Source organism: Rhamphochromis sp. 'chilingali' (assembly GCF_963969265.1).
Source record: "Rhamphochromis sp. 'chilingali' genome assembly, chromosome: 16".
NCBI classification, from domain to species: Eukaryota; Metazoa; Chordata; class Actinopteri; order Cichliformes; family Cichlidae; genus Rhamphochromis; species Rhamphochromis sp. 'chilingali'.
In genome coordinates this window covers 24,466,120-24,488,107 of record NC_137943.1, presented here as the reverse complement: position 1 = coordinate 24,488,107, position 21,988 = coordinate 24,466,120, and the positions used below count along the sequence as shown (strand labels likewise).

The 21,988-nt window shown below is 39.1% G+C and overlaps 4 protein-coding genes across 5 annotated transcripts; 3 read left to right on the top strand and 1 right to left on the bottom strand.

Annotated features, from left to right (window-relative positions):
- Positions 1-430: 430 nt before the first annotated feature.
- LOC308383762 (serine/threonine-protein kinase NIM1-like) lies at positions 431-6,352 on the bottom strand. Its single transcript, XM_080861871.1, has 6 exons — positions 6,312-6,352; positions 4,695-4,789; positions 4,217-4,585; positions 3,770-4,045; positions 2,666-2,934; positions 431-2,484 (listed from the first exon to the last, which is right to left on the bottom strand). The coding sequence occupies exons 3-6, from the start codon at positions 4,284-4,286 to the stop codon at positions 1,729-1,731; spliced, it is 1,371 nt and encodes a 456-aa protein (XP_080717997.1). The 5' UTR covers positions 4,287-4,585; positions 4,695-4,789; positions 6,312-6,352; the 3' UTR covers positions 431-1,728.
- A 506-nt stretch (positions 6,353-6,858) lies between these two features.
- pnhd (pinhead) lies at positions 6,859-12,530 on the top strand. Its single transcript, XM_080861873.1, has 7 exons — positions 6,859-7,171; positions 7,509-7,604; positions 7,812-7,951; positions 8,479-8,755; positions 9,255-9,436; positions 10,346-10,404; positions 11,380-12,530. Exons 1-7 carry the CDS (start codon positions 7,120-7,122, stop codon positions 11,528-11,530), a joined length of 957 nt encoding a protein of 318 aa, XP_080717999.1. The 5' UTR covers positions 6,859-7,119; the 3' UTR covers positions 11,531-12,530.
- Positions 12,531-13,181: 651 nt separating this feature from the next.
- Positions 13,182-15,792, top strand: admp (anti-dorsalizing morphogenic protein). The gene is made up of 5 exons (XM_080861872.1): positions 13,182-13,615; positions 13,707-13,843; positions 13,932-14,051; positions 14,150-14,339; positions 14,824-15,792. The coding sequence occupies exons 1-5, from the start codon at positions 13,324-13,326 to the stop codon at positions 15,243-15,245; spliced, it is 1,161 nt and encodes a 386-aa protein (XP_080717998.1). The 5' UTR covers positions 13,182-13,323; the 3' UTR covers positions 15,246-15,792.
- Positions 15,793-18,349: 2,557 nt separating this feature from the next.
- cib3 (calcium and integrin binding family member 3) lies at positions 18,350-21,728 on the top strand (the record flags this gene model as incomplete). 2 transcript variants are annotated; one of them, XM_080861224.1, is made up of 6 exons in its annotated part: positions 18,350-18,400; positions 19,099-19,133; positions 19,585-19,696; positions 20,192-20,339; positions 21,369-21,564; positions 21,707-21,728. In XM_080861224.1, the coding sequence occupies 6 exons, from the start codon at positions 18,350-18,352 to the stop codon at positions 21,726-21,728; spliced, it is 564 nt and encodes a 187-aa protein (XP_080717350.1). The 2 variants fall into 2 exon arrangements, with proteins under 2 accessions (XP_080717350.1, XP_080717351.1); XM_080861225.1 differs by lacking the exons at positions 19,099-19,133; positions 19,585-19,696.
- Positions 21,729-21,988: the final 260 nt, after the last annotated feature.

Genomic DNA, 21,988 nt, shown 5'->3' with positions numbered 1-21,988 from the left:
AAAAAATAAAATTAATATTGATCTGAACTGACTTCAGTTTATTGGTGCTTCATATGGGCCCTTGGGAAAATTTCCCACCGCTGGTCTAAGTCAATAATTTTCAGTCATGCTGCACCAATGCGCTGCCCAGGAACTGCAATCCATCAATTTCTCAGCTTTCTCAGCCCAGAATGGTGACTGACCTAACGTAAGTCTGCTTATGAGGCGGTGTATTTCATGCTAGCATAACATGCACACAACTGTGCAAGTATATGGTTTAGCATCAAACCTAATCAGACGCTTAAATCACCCTCACACAGCTAAACATGAACATTTTTTAAAAGCTAATGGCTAAAGCTAGAGCTGGCCAGAGTACAGATCTAGCAACCTAGGTATGAGCAAAGCGTCAAAGCACTAACTGGAAAGCGGACAAAAGACAAAACAGAGAAGAGGGTGGACGTCCTGTCACACTGGTAAAGGATGTCAGTAACTGACATTTATTTTACAAAAATCTTTTGCAACTGCTTATAAGACACTTATAAGCAGGTAAAGGTGACACAGCACACAAACTCCTCTTCAGTTGCGCTAACTTCCAGTAGCAGAGCCCTTAAGTTGTTGTTTTTTAATTGAGAGAAGATCCTCTAACTTAATACAGTTTTAGGAAAAGTATAATGTTATTAAAATAATATTTTGCATTAAAAATGGTCAGTTATGGCTTTTAGAAAGAAAATGGAAATCTGCAAAAATCAGTGTAGTGGAGATCAGACTTTAAAAAAAAAACTAAAATTGGACAGAAAAATTGCAATTGAGAGAACTCTAATTTCAGATATAAATCTCTGTGTCTACTTTAAAAGTAAACATTGTTGGGCAAGCTACACATTACTGCGTCAGCAAGGTAATTTTGCTTTGTAATTTTATTTGAAATGAATAAACATGGAATTCATTTTTTTTCAAAGTACAAGAGTTAATAAAACAAAGAATCTAAGCTTCGGAAAAGATGAATGAAAACCCTACAAACACATTAAAATCATTTATAAAATTCAGATATAAGGAGTATTATGATCTTGTGAAACAAAACACAGAAACATGCACGTATTGTTAAAACCAATCAAGACTTTGCTCCTTTAAAAATGAACATGTATGGGTTTTGATACTTCCACATTCCTGTTACCTTACCGATGGATGAACCTGGGTCATTGTCAGCCCTCATAATATTTCTGTCAGGCTCATTTGGCTTAAATGCTCACTTCGTTAAAGCTACAAAAGAGTGCCAAGTATGGTCACAGAGTGTGTCGGTGTGTACACTGGCATTTACAATAACATCCTATCCAAAAACAACTCAAAAATGAAACCATTTCACCCCTTAAGCAGCTCCATATGACAACAGACAGATAGATAGATAGATAGATAGATAGATAGATAGATAGATAGATAGATAGATAGATAGATAGATAGATAGATAGATAGATAGATAGATAGATAGATAGATAGATAGATAGATAGATAGATAGATAGATAGATAGAATTAGCAGTAACAAAAAAAGATAAAAGAAGATAAATAACATGAAAAAGTATGTAAAATAAAAAAAATAAAGACATTTATGGTGCCACATTCACTGGTCTGCAGGTCTTTATTGTTGAGCTAGGATCCTAGTAATTGTACCCCTCTTCTCATCTCATGGTTGTTCTTCAGGAAACTAAGCCAAGTTTTCCAAAGCTGTACTCTTTAATTTCTTTAAGAAACAAAAACTACATGATGACACAGACCACAGAGTAGCGCTTGTTTAGCAAGCCATCTGAACCTGCTCTCCATCTGAGTCTGTTCTGAGACTCTCTGGTGCATGTCTGAATGTAACCCACAGCTTCCACAGACCTCCTCTTCTGAATTCGATGTAGCAAAATCCGATATGCACCAGTAATGGGGCTCTGCAAGTTTAGGTTGTTGTTGAGAAGATGAACTTTGGTGATGCCAAGATCCTCCAGCATTGCTTTTAAATTTAGATCATCTGACGTCAGGATGTAGTTGGGTTCAGCCAGATGAAAGGGGGTAGATCTACAAGGTGCATAGGCCTGAGGGTATTCAATGCCTCTCATCCAGTCACTCTCCATGATCTGTGTCATAGTTAGGCGATCCAGTGGAAGTTGCCTCAAGAGGCCCTTGATAATATCCTGGCATGACTGGGGTACATAAGAGGGGATTGTATAAGAGCCCTGCAGGATGCAGCACTTAAGCCTGCCTGTGTTACTGGCTTTAAATGGCATTGTGGCAGTCACCATAAAGTAAAGCAAAATACCCATTGCCCAGATATCTACGTACTGACCAATGTAGCCTTTCTCTTTAAACAGCTCAGGGGCTGCATAAGGTGGAGAACCACAGGATGTGTAGAGGACATCGCTGAGGCAGCAGGATGTACTAAAACCAAAATCACCCACTTTAATGCAGTATGTGCTGGTGTAAAAGATATTCTCAGCCTTCAGGTCCCTGTGGACGATATTATTATCATGCTGGAAAAAGAGAAAGAAAGACTGTTAAAGTTATTTTACAATTTAATAACTGACAGTAGTACTTTTTTTAAGATATGAGAACTTTAATACAAACACATGAAAGTTTTTAAGTGTCACTTGTTTTATTTTCCAGCAAAACGAAACCTTAGCAATGATCAGCTGAACGTTTCTCTAAACTTACCATATATCTGACTGCAGACAGGACCTGTGAAAAGACAAGCTTGCTCTCCAGGTCTGACAGGCGCCCCCTGGTGCTGATGCGGGAGAACAGCTCTCCTCCGCTGGCATACTCCATCACCAGGTAGAGCCTCTTGAATGTTTCCACCACCTCATACAGGTGTACTATGTTGGGGTGGGCCAGCTTCTCCATGCAAGAGATTTCAGAGGCAAAAAGACCCCGAGAGCGTTTGTCCAAACGCGCCTTTTCCAGGACTTTTACAGCTACTCTTTCTGTAAGATGAGAGAAAAAGGCAAAAAAACCCAACAAAAAAAACAGTGAGGAAACCAGAAAACAACGTTTTCCCGTTTCTTTTCTACCTTTTTCCTGTATTCAATCTTCTTTATCTCTGCATAATCTGCTATAAAAACGAGTTTCAGCATCATTGTCATATTACACCACGTACACTGACTGCTAAGCACAAAACAATATGGATTAGTGGCTGGCTGAGATTAGCTGTCTTCTGACATCTGCAGTGACCCAGACTGACTGAAGTGATGTCTGTGCATTCAACTGATCTAACATCTAACAGGTGAATGAGGTCATTTGGCACAAAAGCCCCCGTGTACTTTGCAGCATATATAAATAACAGAGATACTTAAGAAAGACGTCCCTTATAAAATGCCTGAAAAGCTTGATTTTACATCTTTATCACATTCTTGTAGTACATCTTTTCTTTGGGAAATGCAGTTAATTAGGATCAATCGGGCACATATTTATGTATTGAGTGCTGATAGCCAAATACAACTCAGTTTATTGCCCGTGTTTGCTTCATGTATGAGATAAATGGCAGACGTAGCTTTTTCTGAGCAATTCAACATTACACCTGCACTTTAATTGTATATTTTTTCTTCAGTGAATGTGGATCACACACTGTTTTCTGCTTTAAATAACATAATATTATTTATGATAACAACAGGAAGTAAAGCAATATGTAAACTGGATTATTTCTGATGTAAATATGTGATATAATAACAATTTTAAATTTACAACCTATGGTCATTTCCTACCTGATGACCCAAGATGTGATAATGAAGGTAACAAAAGACAAAGCATCAAAAATCTCACCTTTGGTCAGGTCATGAATTCCCAATCTAACCTGGGAGAAGTTGCCAGACCCAATCTCCCCTCTGAGCTCGTAAAGCCCTACTCGACGTCCAAATATCAGGTCATTCATCACCTTTTCTGAATGGGTCAGATCATACAAGGCCTTTCCAAATGCCGTGTGCTGCATCGCTGCCTCATCCCCTGTCTCATTCTCTTTTGTCCCCGCCTTTTTGCCCAAATTTGGAGACATCACGGGAAAAACCTCTTCCTGGCGAGGAATTGTCTTCAAGTGAGCCCCTGAGAAGAAGAAGGGAATCCAGCTGTTATCATACTGTGAGATGCAACAAGAGTTACTTTGAATGATTATTTCTGTATTGGATTTGATCTAATTGACATGTACACATAAAATGCAATCCTGCAGTTAAAAATGTTCAAATCAAACAAAAAAAAACCCATCTTTGTACTCACATGTTTTCCCTTTTATGTTCTTTTTACTCCTTTCTACGTTTATGGCATTATTTTTGTTGTTTAAATACATGATTCTTTTCGCCTGGCACCAGAGAGTCCTCCAAGTTTCTTTGTTTTCTGTCTTGTTGAATATTTTAGAAAATTAAAAGTTGATAAATTAACAAGAAAATAAATTTCCACAAAACAGCAACCGGAGGAAAAAGATTGTCTGAACAAATATGAGCAGTATGATAGGAAATGAAAATCATCTGCAGGCATCAGGAAAAATGCTCAGAGAAGAAGTTTCTTAGATGATGAACCGCTTGTCCAGATGCTGCTACTGCACCAGCTCTCGCCCTACGCTGCAGTGTGTCTCTCCTCGCATATAATCTGGAAATACAACATAACGCCATGTAATCCCAGCGTGTTGGACTCCTCCCACGCAGACAGACAATAGACAGGATTTGGAAGCTTCTTTAAACTCTAGACATGAACTAACCTCTGTATATCCTTGTTAGGGGTCAGCCAGCTGGGGCAGGGTGATTACTGCATCTTCAGCTGGCTCAGCTGGACATGCATCCCTCAGATTGTAGCCTTTATTGAAGACAAGCACGGATCACATTTTGACATTACCAATTAAACATTTTACCTAAACAATTATCATACTTGTCAAATTGCGAACAACAGCACTGATAACTCAAAATACTCATTGTTTTCCAATAGAATTGCAAATAAAAAATACAATCCTACCCTCACCTACAGTCAGCTAAAAACTAAAAACAGTGAGAATAGAGTATGCGTGCCTTCTTTGCCTTGTTACTAGGCTACAGAGCAAAGCAGTGACCCAGACATTGACCATGACACCAGACAGACACTTGGCCAGACAGCCCACGCACTGATGTGTGTTATCAGTCAGTCCCGTCAACCTCTGCTACCCAGGCTGGACACGGGGACCGTCTGGCAGTCACCGTGCATAAGCTGCTTGTTCGTGTCACAAGTGAGTCTCTATAATCCAATCACAATCTCAGTGATCATCCAAGCACGTGTATTGTAGTCTTCTAATAAAGAAGAGATCTGTCTGGGAATGTGAATTAACTACAAAGGGACTATTTCCTGATACAATATCAGGATTATGTTACAAGAAATTTGTGATCTGTCAGAATATGGTTAAAATTACATAAGATGAATTGAATACAGTTGTGTGATTGAAAGGTTTTTTAATGGTAATCCAAATGGGCCAATGTCAAGACTTGAACCTATTGCAGTTTAAAAACTATAAGAAAGAAAAGAAAAAATGGTTTATGCTTCCTCTTCAAATATTATAAAACGATCTATTTAAAAACAAGTACTCCAAAGGTTTGTAAGTATTCCTGTGTATTTTATATTCAAAAGAACTTCCCAATGTGAGTAAAAGAGGCACGCACAATGCTTTGAAAGACTCTTAAATGGATGCAAACTGAAAGTCATTCTCACCAATAACATCTGGAGGTTTTTCTACTGTCACAGTCACCTTTGAACTGATTTTATTTTGGCTGTTTCCAAGTTTAAACATAAAAAACAAGCTCAAGTATCCTCCATCTGTGGAGGAAATGGTGGGATCCTAATACTGGGCATTGTGATCAGACAGCATGCCAAAAAGCTGCACTATATTTTGCACTGATCAGCCATAACATTAAAGCCACAGACAGGTAAAGTGGACAACCCTGAGTATCTTGTTGGAAAGCAAAGATCTGCTGGAAAATCTTTGGTCCTGGCAATAATATGAATATTATTTTGATAGATAGCATCCACCTGGTTACCCCTGGTGCATCCTCCACATCCTTCAGCCCTGCATGTGCTTAACTCATCTGGTTTGTTGTGGCTGACCAGGATGTGACTTTTATAAACAATCTCCCATAATCTTCTTTATGTGTGACCCAAACTTGATAACCTATGTGACCAGATTGCATTAATACAAGCCAGAAACTTATTTTGAAAACCAAAAGCAAAGCAACACACCCTTTGATCTACATAATCAAATCAAGTAACTACTAGGAATGTAACATTACCAAGATTATAAGAGAATTTCAAAGAGATGTGTAGTAAATTAAAGAAAGGAATCAGCAGCTGAAACCACCTTAATAAAGGTGTCTGAGCGCTGATGGTCTTCACGTTGATCCGCTGATCCTGGTGAAAATGAGGGGATCACATCAACACATCAAAGAAGGATTAACACCTCGTCGAGATACTAATTAAAAATGAGCAAAATGTCAAGATTACCACACAGCTGAACGCTAAAGCCAAGATATCTGAAGAGGAGAGAGAAGGCCTTATTGACCTGACGAAGCACCCAGATCCACTTTTATCAGAAGTAATATTGACATAAACTTGTATCTCTACAAGTTTATCTTGTAAGTACTTAATCTCTCCACTTTCAGTGAAGATTAAAAGCAGAGGGTAGTTCTGAGGGGTTTGGCCATTTGGTGTCATGTTGAATAAACACAAAGGTGCTGGAGTTTTCTAAAGGTGAGGCTCAAGCCCCCATGCTGATTGTGTTTATGTGTTTGGGACAGATTTTGTTTTAAGTCAGAGGTGCTAAACACCTTCCCCCTGAGATAAAAGATGATTAATGCCTTTGAATGAGCGACACTTTAATGACTCAGGGATACTTAAGCACTTCATTAGCGTGAGCTGAGGCCCGGTCGACACACTCGAGCCAGTGTGTCCTTACAGCAGGAACAGAAAAGCTGTAGAGATTTCCTTTGAAGTTGGCTTCTGGCTGGAGAAGCATGGAAATTTGATTAGCTCTCACTTTTTTTGACACCACCCCTCTTTGAGGATTTTAGGTGACATTTGGGGCTAAAGCTCAATCCCTTATAAATATCTGAGGAGGGCAGAAGGACACTCAGGATCTGGCAACTGAGGAGTAGATTTGGACTAAAGCCATGGATATACAGCAACCTTTCCTACTCTTTCTGTGCGTCCTCCACTTGACCTGTAAGTGTTGTTTGCATTTTCTTTTCCACTGCAGCTGTGATGTGTAGAGCAGAAGGTAATCACTGACTCAACTGACACAAATTCGCTCAGATACACAAATGATCGCCTTTTAAATGTAAGTAGCTGAAGGTGTGATGCTGAGATCAAGGATGGGTTAAAAATTAAATTAAATTAAGATTAAAAGTAATATTTTTTGTTAAAGTTTTCTCCATAGAATGATCTTTTTCATGAATAAAAGACTTGGAAGAAAATCCTGTACAGCTCATCTGTAACTGAAATGCAGTTCCATGTTGAATCACCAGGGGAAATGTTGTGTGCTGCTTCTTGTGTTTTCCAGTGATGGGAGTGCTGAGCAAACACGTTGACCACAGGAACCTGTTTACACAAAGAGTATGCTGCAAGAGGCAGAGCCACTTTGTGTACATTGGACAAGGCAAGGAAACACATTCCTCCACATGTTTCAAAATCCCACATCTTTCCACTGTACCCTCTATAGAAATCAAAGCAAGGTTTCCTCTGATGTGTTAAAACAGGTTAAAGCAGGCCTTGAAGCTAAATGATGAGTTTAGACTTCTGCAGTTAAAAGGATGAACATTGTGTGCTGTCTGTCTTTAAATCGGCCTCGTTTTTCTTTCTTCAGATATTTTAGGAAGTCACATCAGTGTAGATGTAGGAATGTGCAGATCACATTGTGGGGCCCCAACAACACCATCATATGAAGCAGGGAAGCAGCAATACTCAAAATATTCTTCGATGCTGGACTTCCTCAAGAGCAAAAAAGTAAGTGAAAGCTTGCATTATCATAAGAATAGCTGCAATAACAATATGGAAAAAGTGCTGCTTTGTAAACCATTAGCCTAACATCTGTGGGGTTACTTTGCACAAACTTATCATTTATATTATTTATAATGTGACACTAGCATTAGCAAGGTATTAGCAAGTGCTTAATTCATCATTTATATATCATTACTGCTACTTAGTATAACATCTGTTACTGTTACACCATGTACAGCTATCACTGTTACTACTTCACTGCTAGTTAGAATCGTAATCATTATCACAGTCATAAGAATATATCTATATTTATAAATGGCATACTAAGGAGGAGTAATGCTATACAAATGATGAATTAAGCGCTTGCTAATTTTTCACTAAGCCCTTAAATATACCTAATAGTGTCACATTGTTATAAAGTGCTCCCCTATTCTCTCATAAGTCTGAAACTACAATAAACGCGCAGGTGAGTACATGGGAACATGTTTCTACCGGTCTGATTCAAACAATAATTTCCCCTTGGCTCAATAAAGACGAGGACACGTGGACCCGCTGCTTCTCAGAGCGCAGGTCCGCTGAACCACCTGCCTTCATGCGGCGTGACTCAGGTGTGTGAGCCGACTGGGATGCGCGTGGATCGGCTTCTTCTGTTCGAGGGACCTCGAGAAGTGGCGGTCATCGAGGACTGTCACTGTGAGATCAAGCTGGCCCAGTGCATCCGAGTTCCCGGACTGAGGACATACTTCTCTGAAACACCGTATGAGACAGTCATTGACGTGGGAGGATGTTCCCAGTCGAGAGGATCCCCAGGTGTGTCTGTGTGTGTGTGGGGTGAGGGGGGGATTAACAACAGACAAAAAAAAACATGAGGAAGACGTGTTTAAGCGAGCATGAAGCCGCCAGTAAAATTCCAAATGACTGATTTGGAAACAGTCAGTTTACCTTTTGTCCCACTTTGTAGGGCAAAAGTATTTTTCTATTTAGTGCATATTAAGAGTCAGGAAGTTAATCAGTAATAATTCTGAAATAAATTAACGCACATAGATTCAATACACATATATTATTAATGGATAACCTGACAGCTACAGTTTAATTGACATTGCCTATGTAATTTTGAGTTAGAGAGGTCTGAAAAAAAAAACCCACACACGGTTGATGAAGAGATGTTTCCCCTTTATGCACCTTATCAAAAAAAAAAAAGTATTAGAATTCTGCTTCTGGGACCAGACGACATCATCCCGTCTATTTAATATTTCTGCTTCCCATCACAGATCATAATCCTGTTACTTTTATTATCAATCATCCACAGATGGATTCTCCTGTGTCCCCACAAAGTTTGAATCAGCCTTGGTGGAAACCCCTAACGAAGTGGATCTCATACAGACTGTGGCAGCCTGTGAGCTGAAGGAAAGCTGTTACAGGGTTCGATACGTGGAGTATTATTATGAAACAGTCCACCATGCAGAGGGAGTCAAAGAAGAGAAGCTCAAAGTAAGTGTCACCTACAAGCTATTACTACAACTGTAATTTTCGACAAAATCCCTACCCTTCGATTTTAATTTCAAACCCAGCCCTTCACAATAAACATAATTCCTTCTTTCATTAGCCCCCCTGCCACATTTCACACTGCAAGAAGGATTCACGCTTGGTGGCAGTTTCACACTCTTTTGTAGTGAGGTCAAGAGGAAATGGGGCTCTAGCCAGGTGCCAGACAATAATTAAGTATCTTTGTTCACCGCAGATAAGTGGAAGACAGCACTTAATCAAAACAACACACTGGCTGGCTCCGTGCATCCTGGGTGTGAAGTAAATCAGCATGGCCTGCATGCGTATTCATGCACAAGCACAGACTTGAGGCTTTGATTGTTGTAGGAGAGCAGGAATCTCTGGCATAATTTTAACTTCTTTTAAACTGCATAAAGAAGGCGAAACCAGGTCAATACTCCCACAACACTTTACTGTTTCTTTGCACTTACAAAACGTTTCACTTTACAACGACTTATTTAATTCCCAGCCCTACTGATATCAGAAAAAAAATATTTGAAAGCACCATTACACAGATTTGTATGCCATGCTTAAGCAAATAAGGATTAAACACCAAATTCACAAAAAGCTTTCCACCAGCTGTACAACTGCAAGGTAAGTCAGTATCTGTGATTTTTAACATCACATTTATATAATAGACGGTAAGGATTTAAGTTGAAGATTGGGTTTGGGTAGTCTGCCATGTCCAAGAACCAAAGGTGCGAGTGGAGCACCAACACAAATGGCCTCTGCAGGTGGTGAATCAAAGCAGTGCTAAACATGCTAAGCAGCAGCTGGACCCCAACTCAACTGGGTAAATATTTGCGAGCAGCTGTGAGCTGATTCCTCTTTCTCTCTGTTGCTAATTTTCTTCAGGAAATAGATGTGGGCAGATGTTTGGGAAGCTGCACTACAGGAAACCGATGCCTTCTCAGGTATGTGTGAACACAGCTGCTCCACACCGCCTCATGCACACCTCATAACAATTACTTGTGAGCTCTGACGCCTTCTGCTCTCAGCATGTTGACTTTTGGGTTAATTCCTACACCAAATGTTCTTTTTACACCTTCTGCTTTATTTTGAGATGTTTGCAGACAACCAGTGTTATTGCTTTATCTTAATCATATCAAAATAATACAAAATCCACCATCTAAATTTACCCTACACTTTGTAAGGTAAATGCTAAAGAGGTGCAGCATTTAAGAGATTTATTCAACCACCACCCAATGCAAGGTTTATGGCTAAGTTAAGAATTTTTCAGCATTTTTCATGTTTTCACTAATTTTCACAAATTTAATTTAATCAAAAATCATATTTTATTGATAACATGTAATAATTTATATTATCAATTAATCTTCTAGTTTACTGTTTTACAAAAAAAGGGAGGAAAATTTAGCACATTATTATTTTTTGATTAAGGTGCTGACTTACAGTTATTAACTTGCCTTCCTAAGCAGAAAATTCAGTGTTAAGTATTTTACTTTACCAATTTATTCTTAACAAACTCAAGTGTGCCAGCTCAGATTTTAAATTTTAAAAACTGGGTTTCAGTTTGTTATTTGCCCAAAAAATAACAATCTAATTTTTACTTAGAAACAAATTTTAGGCAAATTTGTCAAATATTTTTCTTCTTTCTTCTTCGATGAAGTGGAAAGACGTTGTGCATATATAGACATAGCAAGATCCACAATTATCCTATTGTAACTTTCTGTACTGTACAGAATGGTACAACATGTGTGAGTCGAAATACTTGTACATATTGTCAGTAAACTAGATACAGAAATTATATTTAGTTCTATTTCTGTACATTTTTCTATAAAAAAAAATGTTTTGAGAGATAAATGAAATGCTGCCTACTTATAGTGATTAGTGATTTAATCTTTTTGTCTTCTTCTATGTTTTTGTTGCAGGAGTCCATCCGATCCAGAAATCTGCCACTTGTGGTCCGAAAGACAGTCCAGTTCCTGTGTTCCTCAGGGATATGAGAGCCACAGCTTTGTGAACCAGTATGGGCAGATTCGTACAATCCTGTCCATCACTTCCTGCCATTGTCGAAACTAATCACAGGCCCCTCTGCTGGAAAAAACAAACAAACTTGAAAGACTTTAAGAGGTTGCCACAGTTGGGCCCCATATTTACTGTAGCCCATTGATGACCCCACGGAATAGTGAATATTAAAGTGAATTTTTATTATTGTATCATATGTAATATATGTAAGATGCTAAATTTGTAAATAAATTTAATACAACAATAAACGAGGACTTGTGCTTAAAGCATTGTACAAATACTGAGAATGCAAAAGAAACATGATGGGAAAAAGTTAAAGATTTAAATCTAAGATCCACGATCTAATCTGAAAAAATTAGTGTGTGATCCTCTTTTTAATTCATGTATATTTAGTAGAATTTGTATAAAAAAGTATGTAAGCTAAGACAAAAATTTATAATTGTGCTATAGTCTTTGAGATGATTGTGAGTAAGTTAAATCTGAAATATCATGAAGAACAAATTCTAATTCTAATAATGTCATGATGTAATATAAATATATTTGGGTCTGTGTTCTTCTCCAGATGCATCATAAAACATTTAACGTTTTTTTTTTCTTTTTCTTTTCCAATAAGAAGCTTTGGTGAAGCCTGGAAAAGAGGCGCAAAAAAAAGAGAAAGAAAAACAACTTTGCAAATGTCCCTTTGAAAAAACACGTGCAAGTAGCGCTTTGTTTTAATACCAACATGTGAACACTCCACTTTGTCATCTAAAGAAACGTTTTATGACCTGCCTGCAAGGTGTCATGCAGAAAAACTTTGATCTTTTACGTGTTTATTACAGCGAGGGAAACAAATTTCTCTTTTTGGCCTCAGTTTGCGTTTTGCGGTTAATCGTGCATAAAGATCAATGGGAGCAAATGGTTTCCTAGAAACTCTGAAATAATATGTTTAACGCATAATTTAGACCTAAATCCATCTACAGTTGAAATATGTAAATAATATTTCTTTGTGGAAGAAGATGATGTTGATTACTCCTGAATATAAAATCAGAAAAATGAACTGAATTGATTTTATTTATTCGACTTAATGTGGAAGAAACCTGCAGAATCCGTTCCACTTGCCTCGCAGTGAGGAGTGAGAGCTCAAAAACAAATAACAGTCATAGTCATGTTGCAGACAATAACTCATTTGTGCAATAAAAATGATTTCGATTGGTCTGATTGGCTCAGAAAAATACTGTGGCGCTTTTTCAAAAAACATAAACCGCAAATGTGGCGATCATCCAGCTGAACCAGCGCTTATGTAAATCTCACAGAGTGTTCCCGGCGACACTTGCCTTTTTTGTCAACGTAATGGTTTTTTCACCTAACACACTGCGCCCGCTATTCCAAATTAACTGATTCATTTAGGCGCAGTTAACCCCCCACTGTGAGTGCATGTCCTCAAGACATCACCTCCGAGGTATTCCACCTTCAAGTTTCGATTTTTGCCTCTAATAAAATCATCCAGGCTGCTGGTTATTAAATATGCATTATACAACATACTCAACAATACACTGTATTTTCAGTGAGAATTTAAACTTTTCGTAGGCTGAGGGTAGTTTATTCGAGCCTTTATTGCCAGACGCAGGCTGAATGGAAAGTTCACACCTTTTAACGCCCCCATTAGTCTGCGTTTACATTCGCTCATTGCTGATTTACATTTGCGACCAAATAGCATCTTTACTGCTGTTTACTGAGGGCCTGGCGGTACTGGGGAGGAAACGGGGGCATTTGATATAAAAGTCGGCCTTCAAGGATCCCACTGTCACTCCACGCAGCTCGCAGATCGAAGACTTGGCTCACCGGGAATTTACTCACCGACAAATATGCTGAAGTTTGTCATCAGCTTCGCCGCACTGCTGTGCACGGCCGCTGCCGTGTCGCTCCACTACCCGGAGAACTCGTTCACTCCCGCGACAGAGTCCGAGGAAGTCCGCTCAGCTGCTATAAAGAGACTTTTGGAGGTTTTCGGGATGGACGACCCCCCTGTGATTCATGGACACAAACAGCCCCCTCAGTACATGCTTGATTTGTACAACGCGGTAGCCGACGTGGACGGTGTGACCAAGGATCCGCATCTTCTGGAGGGGAATACCGTGCGCAGCTTCTTTGATAAATGTAAGATCTGATGTGTCCCCGCATGCGTGCCAGGATGGCTGCTTTGGAAGACACTCTGATTTGAGCCCTAATCCTCTCATTTCTATTGCAGTGTACAGTGATCAGGTGGAGTTCAGCTTCAATTTGTCAATGGTCGCAAGAACAGAGAAGATTCTTGCTGCAGAGCTCCATCTTTATAAGCTGAGACCTCAGGCACCCTTGACGTTCAACAGACATCACTTCAGCCAGGTATGTAGACCAGCTCTAGACCAGTATTTAAACCCGAGTGGCTGAATGGCTGTTTCTAATTCTATCTACATTAATTTGGCTCTTTCAGGTCAGTGTTTATCAGCTGTTTGACACCAGCAAAACCAATTTTACGCAGAAGAAGCTGCTTTCCTCTCGACTTATCCCAGTGCACTCCTCTGGTTGGGAAGTCTTCACAATCACACATGCAGTAAGTATCACCACCTCTTTAAAGCCCACAAAGATCTGCTTTGAACTACACTGGACAGTGTAGAGTGCTGAAATAAACTTATGACCTTCTTCCTGAAGGTGCGCTCCTGGATGGTTGATGAGGGCACAAACCTGGGACTTCAAGTGGTGGTTCGGACACTGGGAGGGAGCCAAATGGATAAAAAACTGATCCGCTTTGCCTCAGGGCGCCACCACCATCACAGCAAACAGCCCATGCTGGTTCTCTTTACTGATGATGGCCGCTACTCTAATCCTCTTGAGAGCAAAGGTGAGATTTCTACTTTAATGTCAGTTACTCCCAGTGATATTAATATTAAGTGAAGATAGTAGCCGTGTGGATAAGATTTACAGTGGTTAAAGGGAAACCAGCCTCCAGTCTCTATATTCATAAGCACAACAGCCTTAGTTTTAGTTTTAATGGACGACTGAACTAAATGTCCACTGAGGTCAGTGCTGAATATATTTCCATCCACATGTGCAACCATTATTTAGCATGCTTATGAAGGAAACACTCACGTACAACTGGCCTGTGACTGACTGGGAGTATGCTTACAATTCAACAACTTGATGAAAAATGAAGCTCTCAGTGTTTTGTGTGTCCCACTTAAGGGCTTTAGATGTTATATTTCTTTGCACTCTACATTCAAACTTCTACTTCTGCTTGTGTGTCACTGCTTCCTCTTCTGTTTATGGAATGTACTTCGTAACAGTTCAAAAATTGCATTTTTAAAACGGTGGATTTCTTTCTCCAGATTCAGATGATACAGCAGAAACGTCCAACCTGCCCCAGACTCCCATGTCCGGTCCACCTTCCCGTAGCGCTCGATCTCTGGGCTACGATGCAGACGGTGCAGCCACGCACTGCCAGCGGTTTCCCCTAAATGTAGATTTCGAGGAGATCGGCTGGTCGGGCTGGATCGTATCACCAAAGGGTTACAACGCTTACTATTGCAAAGGCTCCTGCCCCTTTCCTCTGGGTCAGACCATGAAACCAACCAACCACGCCACTGTCCAGTCCATCATCAATGCCTTGAAGCTGGTGAAAGGCATTGAGACGCCGTGCTGTGTGCCAGACAAGCTCTTTTCCATCAACTTGCTCTTCTTTGATGATGATGAGAATGTGGTTTTAAAACAGTATAATGACATGGTGGCTGGAAGCTGTGGGTGCCACTAACATTAACTAGTCACTGGTATCGGGCTGCGAAGATTAAAAACTGTAAACATTGTAAACAGAGCTTGGTCAGCTGACCCTGGAAACTATTATGTGGCCAGTCCTACATGTGACACTGTAGTATATGTAAATAATGATAAATTATAATATATGAAAGTAATTGAAATGATATTAAATAATCAAAGGAATGTTAAATAAATTTGTAAATCTGTATTTTTCTGTATTTTATCTGTATTTTTTATGTTTTGTGTTGGGATATATATTGTAAATATTGTAAATGAAAGTCTTGTTTATTGGCCCTTGCATCAGTTTGTTGCATCATTTGTGAGGCTTTACAAAGCTTCACAATTCTTTTGAGACCCAACCACCAAAAAACAAAAAATCTAACAAACGAAATATGAAAAACAAAACAGGCTTTTAATCTTTTTGTAAAGTATAAAGTTAACTTGTAGACCTGCTATGATTACAATGCCCCCCATGTTTTCCAGCTCTGTGGACTTTTGTAAGTTTTCGAAAATCTGTATTAAAGCTCATCTTTTGCCTTTTAGAAGTGTTTCTGTGGGTCCTCTTTTTGAGAAAAGTAATCTCATAATGTTGTGCTAGATCAGGCTCATCAGAATTCAGTATCTCTAAATAGTTTAAGCTACGGTTGCATTATCATGTATACATGGATGCATGTAATACATTTTTTTTATGTCACTATTACACCACTTGCAATATTACTGTATATGTAATGACAGTGAAGGCATCTTATCTTATGTCATTCATCTGCACTGAGTATATTCAACTTTATAAACAAGAGGCTTCCACTAGCCCACTGGACATCTTCCTTTTCACCTCTAGAGGGCACTGATGTCCAAAGGGGTTTCCCTTTGGGTCCAGTGAGCACAATCATGATTGTTTATAGTGTAGTAGCAAAAGGCCATCCTCCTACAAACCATCCTCTTAAAAAAAGACATTCCTAAAGATGCTCAGGAAATAGGAGGATTAGAAAAAAGACAGGATATTCTGGACTATAAATAGAGAGTCCTTTAAAGATGCCCCATCAGTACAGTAAGGTATGTGTTCAGCTGTAAGATGGCACAGCTCTCTGTGACCTCCTATAAAACGCAACACAAGCTAAAGTCAAAGTGTTAGGAAGCTTTCTAAGAAATAGACTGATGTAATGTCTTTGTTCATTTAATGTCTTATAACAGCTCATAGGTGTTTATGCTGTGCGTCATAAGCATTGGTGTCTGACCTAAATTATGATGTGGTGAATCATGTGGTATGGAAGGCAAAAAACACAATATTTTCTATAATGGAAGCATCATTGAAATTGTTCTTTGGGGTCTCTAACGGGACCAAAGAATCTCAGGTTGTTGGAGATAGATGTGGATTTTTCAAAATAAAATATATGACCCAAAAGGTTTAGCCTTTATTGAGCCTTTATTTTTATGACTGCAATCACTGGTTGTTCTGGTAAGTTTCATCCTTATTACTCATCCTACCTGGAATAGAGTGAGGTAAAGTTGATGCTGTACACCTGCTATTATAAATCATAATTGCAGGATCAAAGGGAAGTTTTATGTCTGTGCCTCAAGGTGTTTCTGAACTCATTTTGTGTGCACACAAGTCAACACAAGTTCAGTTTTAAGTGAGCTCTGGAACACTTAAAATCTAAAACACTTCAAAACTTGCTTATATATCTATATCTATATCTATAGATAAGATAAGATAAGATAAGATAAGATAAGATAACCTTTATTAGTCCCACACGTGGGAAATTTGTTTTGTCACAGCAGGAAGTGGACAGTGCAAAAGTTATGAGGCAAAAATTAGAATACAATAAGAATAAATACAGTACACAACTGTACAGAATAGAATAAAATAAAATACTATATACAGTAGAATAAAATAAAATAAATATACAATAAGATAAAAATAGAATACAAATACTATATACAACTGAGTAAAAATACAACGATGACAGAAAGGATTATTGCACTTAGTATTATTGCATATGTATGGATGTGTGTGCTTGATCAGTTAAAGTCTTTATTATGGAGTCTGACAGCAGTGGGGAGGAAAGACCTGCGAAATCTCTCCGTCCCACACCGTGGGTGCCGCAGTCTCCCACTGAAGGAGCTGCTCAGTGCTGTCACAGTCTGCTGCATGGGGTGGGAGATGTTGTCCATCAGGGATGACAGCTTAGCCGCCGTTCTCCTGTCACTCACCACCTCCACTGGGTCCAGAGGGCATCCTAGAACAGAGCTGGCCCTTCGGATCACCCTGTTCAGTCTCTTCCTGTCCCCAGCAGAGATGCTGCCGCCCCAGCAGACCACGCCATAAAAGATAGCAGAAGCCACAACAGAGTCATAGAATTTCTTCAGGAGTGGGCCCTCCACGCCAAACGACCTGAGTCTCCGCAGCAGGTACAGCCTGCTCTGCCCTTTCCTGTAGAGGGCGTCTGAGTTATGAGTCCAGTCCAGTCTATTGTTCAGATGAACACCAAGGTACCTGTAGCTGTCCACAGCCTCAATGTCCATACCTTGGATGTTCAGTGGTTGCAGTGGAGAATGCTTGTGCCTGCGGAAGTCTACCACCAGACAGACAGACAGACAGACAGACAGACAGACAGACAGACAGACAGACAGACAGACAGACAGACAGATAGACAGATAGACAGATAGACAGATAGATAGATAGATAGATAGATAGATAGATATACACTCACAACAATTAAGTTCTCAACTGAAACAAAACTTGTCTCACATCAAAAACTCTATTTGCCCACTACAAAACCCTGTCTCTAAAGAGTGTAACCTGAGTGGCGAACAAGGCGTTGGCCATAGTGTGCCACCAAAGGGGGTTGATACCACTTGGCATGATGCTGGACGACAGCCCTTATTCACTGTCAAAGGGGTTTCTATTCACAACGGAGAAAACGATGAAATGCCTCCATTATAGTGGGGACCAAAGGGCCCCAGTGCAGCCAGACACCTGATCTCCTCTTTGGCTCTGGCTTCCCTTTGTCAGAGTATTTCATAACTAGCATACCCACTTTAAAAAAGGACTTGATGCCGGAGCAGCGATGGACCTGAGACTCTGTGTTTCTGCACTCAGACATGGGAAATAAACAAACCATCTTTACGGCACAGCAGCTAGATGCCTATCAGGTTGGTATCACTCATGTTTCTTTATCAATTAATTGATAAGGCTCACTCAGAATGAATGGAGCTACCATTATCAGTATTAGCTTAACATCTACGAACAAGATTAATCAGACCTCTTCATACTTTTTATTAGCAAAAAAGAAAGGGATCCAGTCCCATGTGGTGCAGCACTTCCTGACATTCAGAGTCAGTGTTTTCCTGATATTGTGTGATGACTGGATTTGCTTTTGACTTGCATCATTTTGATGAAAAGAAAACTCTCAGAAGTAATTTGAGGTGCAAAGTTAGAGATGTCATATGGTAAATAAATGGTAAATGGCAAGTAAGGCATTTATAAATAAAGTTTTTCATTTGATTTTTGGTGCTAATGTAATGGAGAAATGTTGGAGAAACATTAATATTTACACAAAAATAATTGCCATTTAAAAAAAATTATTAAATTTCACTGCTTTGATCCACCGCAACATCACCACAACATGCTGATACATGATAATAATAATCGTAATAGACAGACAGAGATCATTTTGCCTGTTTTGTAAGCAATTCATAATTTGTTTCCAAAAACTGCATGTTTACTTCTCTACTTTACCAATATTGTGTAAAAATAAGTGTCTTTTATTGATGTATTGCTATTACTGAGTAAAGATTATACACATCACTGTATGCAAACAGCTCACATTGAATTTAAACTGCATTTACAGGACTGTACATATTTCACAAGAAAGGAAATTCTGAGGTGAGCCTACATTACTTCAGTTATTTTGTTTATACTTCCTGCTTTATGACATCCCTCCAGTGCAGAAAAGATCAAACTAAACATGGACTCAGGATAAGTTGTGTCAGATCTCATTAATTTCCTGAGTCATTGCTTATGTAGCATGCTTGACAGAGCTGAATTTTGTTCTATTCTGCACAATACCACACTGTAACTCTAAACTAGACTATCAGGACACCTGTCTTGATGTGGGGCAGACTGCCACTGAGATCACAGGCTATTTTTATTGTGCTGGAAAGTGTATAAGTTGAATGTTTTCTGTTTTCAAAATAGTGTCCGTAGCTGAAAAGCAAGTTCTTAACTTAACTTTTCCTTTCTAACTTTTCCTTGTCCCTTTAAAGTGTAACTCTACATATTATAGGACATATCTTGTAATTCAATATTGATAGTAAATTTTTTAAACCTTTCCTAGACTCTTCCACCGCTATCGGGATTTGGCACCGCAGCTCGTTCCTCTTGACTACACCAACCACCCAGATGTGAAGTTACCATATGAGCTGATTGGCAGCATGCCAGAGCTGAAGGTAGTCCCGCTGCACTGGTCCGCACACGCCCTGCAGACCCGCGCTCGCTCCCTGTGTTCCCAATCCATAATTAATGACCAATTAATCGACAGAATTCTTTGAGCGGTTATATGTTACCTGACTCCTTTAAACTTGAAGGATGTTGGTGGGTCCCAGAGGACACACTTGGTGGAAATAGGTCAATTATATGCCTCTTTACTCAGTGACAGCAAGGTAAACAGGTGTGTTAACAAGCTGGTCACTGACATGCCCCAAGAAAGGGAGAGTGAGCCGGTCACGATCAGGGTCACGCCCGAGGTTGCCACTTTTTCCAAGCTGTTTTTATTACTAAAGATAATTTTATGACTTTATTGGATTTCAAATAGAAAAACAAAACTGAAGTAAAATCACAAACAGCACAATTTTGTTAGAACAGGACTAAACTGCATCACATCGAACAGGCAGAAGTTAGTTGTGCTGAACATTTGTGTGTTCATGCTTTGACTGTTTGTTTAGGACAACCCGTTTCGACAGAGGATCGCTGAGGTTTTCTCTGAGGATGGCGAGGGAAACATGACACTGGACGACTTCTTGGACATGTTTTCTGTCCTCAGTGAGATGGCTCCACGGGACCTCAAGGCCTACTATGCTTTCAAAATTTATGGTAAAATCTTCATAAATCAAGGATGCTTGTCATTGTTTTTGTTTTTTTCTTTAAAACCAATGTTAATTCCAACCAATTTTTACATTTTTGCAGTTTCACAAATCATACTGTGCATACTTTACTACACACGGTACATAACAAAGTATGTGAATAACCCTTCCTACTGCCACTGCAAGCTGAAAAAATACATTTAAATGTTAACATTTTACACCAAATAAGGAGATATTTCAACTTAAATGCACTGTTTACATCTGTTTGCAAAAGGCAATCATGGAAACAAAATTGCTATACGTTAAACTGCAGAAAACAGCATTGACTTAAGCTCATTATTAGTTAGAATAAGGGCAAATTTAATGTTAGAGCCATGCAGATATACCGCTGGATTTTCTGCACCTGATTTGAGTTGTGAAAGAGGATGTTTGGTTTCCAACATCCCAGACAGAAGAGTGGGCGTTAAACACATCTTGAAACTTGCAGCATTTAAAGAAGCGGTTTGTCAGTAAAACTAAACTGATTATTGTGCAAAAAACGTACGATGAAATCATCAGCAGTAATATATATTCATCCTGAAGGGTTATGGATCGGTAAACACAGCAGATGGGGAATGGAAAGTTTAGGATCATATACCAGCTCGTCAAAGCCTCGGTTAAAAAAAAAAGACAGCTGACAACTTGTGAAACTACACACGAGAACTTTTCATTCCTTATTCAGACTAACAAGGGTGACGTAGTTACACTATAATGAAAAGGATAAGAAAAAACAGCCTGCTTTTCTTCATTAAATTAATCATACACTAAATATTTCAGCCACATTAACAAAATATAAGGTGAAAAAAAAAAGTTGTTAGCTTTAGTTCCACATTTGTCCAAAACAATATATTAAAAACTGTCTTTTGTCCAACCAGATTAGTCTAAAACATGTTCAATTTACAGCCAACAAAGACACAAAAAGGCTTAAGTTGAATAATTCATTAACTGATGTATTATTTGACCTGTTGATATTTTTTTATTTATTTATTTTTTCTGTAAGATTTCAACAACGATGACTTCATCTGCAAGTCAGACCTGGAGAAGACGCTGAACAAGCTGACTCGTAACGAGCTGACAGAAGACGAGGTGAGGATGGTGTGCGAGAAGGTGATCGATGAGGCCGACCTGGACAATGATGGCCGTCTGTCACTCGAAGATTTTCAGCACATGATTGTTAGAGCTCCGGACTTCCTCAGGTAAACCAGCAGTAAACATTTACAATAACATGTAAACCCATCAACAAGGACTAGATGTGTTATTTGGTTATAACTATTGACTCTAATATAGAATATTGTCCTTTTGCTGACTTTCGTAATGAGAAGTGCTTTCTGTTCACAGCACTTTTCATATAAGGATATAAGCAAATGAAGCAATTCTCTACATTTGCTACCTGGAATAGCCCCAAAGGATGGACTGGAAATACTTCAGAATGAAATCCTGTCATCTTCACATCTTCATCATTTTTTTTTAATGTAAAAATAAATAAAATGACCAAAATCATTGTTCTGGCATTCTTTAAGGAGTCCATGTCCAGTTTTTCTCTTACAGAAACAACAACAGTCATGCTGTGACTGCAGATCTTTCATCAGGTGGAGGCTTCGGCCAATCCCTCAAGACAAG